This window comes from Phoca vitulina, unplaced genomic scaffold, assembly GCF_004348235.1.
Source record: "Phoca vitulina isolate PV1807 unplaced genomic scaffold, GSC_HSeal_1.0 scaffold16, whole genome shotgun sequence".
Taxonomy (NCBI): domain Eukaryota; kingdom Metazoa; phylum Chordata; class Mammalia; order Carnivora; family Phocidae; genus Phoca; species Phoca vitulina.
This window is the reverse complement of record NW_022589719.1, coordinates 29474024-29478060: the sequence shown is the minus strand read 5'-3', so window position 1 is coordinate 29478060 and position 4037 is coordinate 29474024. Positions and strand designations below refer to the sequence as shown.

Below are 4037 nucleotides of genomic sequence, written 5' to 3'. Positions count from 1 at the left end.
GGAACGCCTCTGGGAGCCGGCGCGGCGCGGAGTTGGCAGCTGTGCCACGTCGCACACAAGGGGAGGTTTTCCAGCTCGTTCTCACAGTTTACCCTCCGCGCCTTCAACCTCCACGTCGGGCCTCGGATTGGCCATGCCTGGGCGGGGGTGGGGGTGCGGGGGGTGCGGGGCGGGCCAGCCGAGAGCCCCACTGCGCAGGCGCGAGCTTTCCGCCTCGCAGACCAGCAGGCCCCACCCCCTTCTTTTTCCAATTCAGCCGCCGCGGGAGACCGAACTGTCGTGCGTATGCCTTCTGTGCCGTCCTCGCTTTGCGGCTGCCATTTCTCCACGGCTCTCCCCTTCCCCCCCTCTCTCCCTGACGGCTTACTTTGCGGCAGCGCCGAGAGCCCCACCCCCTTTCTCTGCGGAATCACCATGGCGGCTGGGGTAAGTTTGCCGGCTCCAGCGATCCAGGTCACCGTATCCGACGCCATCCTTTGCCCGAGTAGGGCCCTCCGGCGTCAGAGGAGTTCTGGAGCCGAGTGGGGAACTGATCCGGGGTGTAGAGACCGTACTGTTGAAGAGCAAGGCTTCCAGGCCCCGGAGGGGAACTGAGGCTGGGACTCTTGGAGGCCAAAGAGGTGGAAGGGTCTGGGGTAGAGGAGAAAAGAGATGTCGGATCCTGGCCGTCTGGGGCCTGAGAAGGGGGTTCGGGTTCATTGCCGCCTCGAGACGTGGGATCCGGGCAGGTTGACCGAACTTTTGCGACCGTTTTGTGGGGCAACAGCAGGGATGGGGTGAAGAGGAGGGTCTTTGTGGGCAGGTACGGCTGCCTGCGGTTAAGGGTCGTCTGGCGGGGAGGTTTGGGAGTGGGAGGACTCTCCGGACGGTGGAGCACACCGTGCTGGCCAGGTTAATAGAAGGAGAAGCCAACGCCAGGGAACTCACTGCGGGACAGAACCGGAGGGACGGTACGCGTGACAGAAGGAGGGGTTCTTTGGGGAGAACGAGTTGATTTAGGAAGAGAAGATGCCATTCGGTTTCTCCGTGGCTCTTCTGAGGGGAACTTGGAAATGGTGTGTGTGAGAGACAAGGGTGATGCTTTGGAAGGGGTGAGCGGCTCCGCAGTGGAGTAGGCAGGTACTCGCTCACGGTCAATGAATGAAACCAGGGCTCCGGGAAGGGAGGAGTGTGTGTGTGTCGGCAGGTGGAGTCTGAGGGAGCTACAGGTTCTGGGTTTCTCGAGGATGTATTTGAGATGAGAATGCTTCTAGAGCTGTCCTCAGGGAAGGTCAAGCCTGTCAACAAGCTTTATTTAGCAGTTGGTGTGTGGTTCTGTCTTCGGTATTTCAGAGGACTCTGATTACACATGACCACAATACTAGAGAGCTTGGTTCACCAGGGGGAGTAGAAGTGAGTTGAACAGATTGGGAGTAACTCACGGAATTTATCCTGGGAGGTGACATTTAGGACTGGGATCTTTTTACTCATTAGTATTCCCTCCCCCCTTTCTCCCATAGACCCTGTACACATATCCTGAAAACTGGAGGGCCTTCAAGGCTCTCATTGCTGCTCAGTACAGCGGGGCTCAGGTCCGCGTGCTCTCCGCACCACCCCACTTCCACTTCGGCCAAACCAACCGCACCCCTGAATTTCTCCGTAAATTTCCTGCCGGCAAGGTAAGTAGGAAAGTGAAGAGGGGTCTTAGGTCCTGAGAACTCAAGGAGCCCTGAGATTGTTTCACTCTGAAGATGGTCTCCATCTTTGAAAGGGAGCTTTTCATATAACCTTTTTTTTTTCCTTTGCATTTCAGTGATTTAAAATTCTTTTTATTTTGAGATGAATGTAGATTTACATGTAGTTAGAAATAATGCAGAGCTGTCCAGTGACTTGTTACAAAATTCACAGGTTTCTTTGTATTTGTGGGAGAGAGTGAGTTTTGATGGTTTTCAGTGCAAATGTATCAAGTATCTGCCATGAGCCAGCCAAGGGGCTTATAGAGATCGATAAATAACCAAGCTAAACAGAGAAGAGAGAAATGCAGTGTGGGGAGCCATACTTTAAAGAATATGGACAGAGATGTGACACTTGGTTTTTGATCTTTTGCCTATTTGATTGAGGGATTTTATATGAACATTTAAAAATACCTAAATCTTTGGGGTTTCTTATGTGAGTTTAGATTGTAAGGGAAAACAAATATTTCTCATTCCTGGGTTACGGGTAGTACCAGTAGTTTGTATCAATAGTTTGCTGAGTAAGGGTTGTCAGCCTTATGTAAGAATTTTTATCCAAAATGATTTCACTTCCTGGGATTGGCTAGTGAGAACTTACTGTGTATTTCACTTATTTTTCTGAATTTTACTTATCTTTTGACTGTTTTGTCCCAGGTTCCAGCATTTGAGGGTGACGATGGATTCTGTGTGTTCGAGAGCAATGCCATTGCGTACTATGGTAATTTGCAGTGGGGGTGGGAATGGGAAGATCTGGAATGAAGGAGGTAGGAGAGGATGAGGGTGAGCTGGAGTGGACAGGAGAGGAATTTGCATGGACTTGGATTGATGTTGGCATGACCCCAAAGTTCTGACCTTTGTGTTCTGCCTCTGCAGTGAGCAATGAGGAGCTGCGGGGAAGCACTCCAGAGGCAGCAGCCCAGGTGGTGCAGTGGGTGAGCTTCGCTGATAGCGACATAGTGCCCCCAGCCAGTACCTGGGTGTTCCCCACCTTGGGCATCATGCACCACAATAAGCAGGTAAGCCTTGGAACTGGGGGCGAAGCCAAGGGCAGGGATGGCATCAGCTCCTGAGCGTCAGGAAGTAAGAAATAAAATAGATTGAGAGAAGGGGATGCTAAGAATATGTGGATAATAAAAGACCTCATCATTGGGGTGTGAATTTGGGTTGCAGTTGATGATATCTGGGTTCTTTGTCACACAGACCCAATGGAAGTGGTGCCTTTTGTGAGTGGTCAGAGGAGAGATTTCTGCTGTAGAAAAGCTATACCAAATGGTAGGGGCTGGTTAAACGACTTCTAAGGTTCCGTCTAAAATCCAGAGGTAAGGGAGTAGGTCAGTATAGTGGGAAATTAATCCAGACTGCACCACGAAGAAATTTGACATGGAGAGCTTCATTTGTGATACATTTGGAGTGATCCTAGGATCTGACTCCATTGAAAGAGGATGGGGATGAGCCAGAATTTAGTAAATGAAATAGCTACCTTTGTCCTGTCATTGCGGGAGGGGAGCAGGGAAAGGGATGGGTACCCACTATTAAGTTTTTGATCATTTTAAATCAATAGGCCACAGAGAATGCAAAGGAGGAAGTGAGGCGAATTTTGGGGCTACTGGATGCTCACTTGAAGACGAGGACTTTCCTGGTGGGCGAACGTGTGACACTGGCTGACATCACAGTTGTCTGCACCCTGTTGTGGCTCTATAAACAGGTGACGTTTATAAAGAATCAGGTTGGCAGAGGGCGGGGGCGGTTAGAAACGACGTGATGAGTCTTGCAGGTTACCCTGTATTCTGCCGAGGACTTGGACGTGAGAGAGTGTCCGGTAACAGCTGGTCTCTAGGGATCCCAAGTGTGAGTGACTGCTTTCTCTCCTCTGAGAAGTTTGGTAACGTTCTGTTTCCTAAGTTTCTGTTTGGCAGCGAAGATGTTTAGTTTGTTTCCGTATTTTTTGGGAAGTCCAGCTATGCTGTGGTTAGTTGTAAAGACGGAGGTAGGGCTGGTAGCTTCACTATCAAGATGTTCCGGAGGCAGGCTAGGTTCAGTTCTTGGCTTCATCACTTACAAGCTGTAGGTAGGGGGGTGTGTGTTTGAGAGCGGGAGAAGGAATTCCTGTAGTTCTTTTTCTCCTCTGTAAGCCGTAAAACCGGCGAGGTAATAATTATTCTTGAAGTTACTAGGTCAAAGAAGATGACATGTTGCAGAGCAGCAGCTCTTTTTTAAAGTTTTTTTTTTTTTTAAAGATTTATTTATTTATTTGAGAGAGCGAGAATGAGAAAGAGAGTACATGAGAGGGGGGAGGGTCAGAGGGAGAAGCAGGCTCCTCGCTGA

General features: G+C 50.2%; 1 protein-coding gene across 1 annotated transcript in view; it reads left to right on the top strand.

Annotated features, from left to right (window-relative positions):
• The first annotated feature begins 305 nt into the window (after nucleotides 1-305).
• EEF1G (eukaryotic translation elongation factor 1 gamma) overlaps nucleotides 306-4037 on the top strand; it is a 10418-nt gene continuing 6686 nt past the window's right edge. The window contains exons 1-5 of the mRNA XM_032414446.1: nucleotides 306-426; nucleotides 1500-1658; nucleotides 2367-2430; nucleotides 2586-2728; nucleotides 3274-3417. Coding sequence (XP_032270337.1) covers nucleotides 415-426; nucleotides 1500-1658; nucleotides 2367-2430; nucleotides 2586-2728; nucleotides 3274-3417 — 522 coding nt within the window. The 5' untranslated portion in view covers nucleotides 306-414. The remainder of the gene's footprint in view (nucleotides 427-1499; nucleotides 1659-2366; nucleotides 2431-2585; nucleotides 2729-3273; nucleotides 3418-4037) is intronic.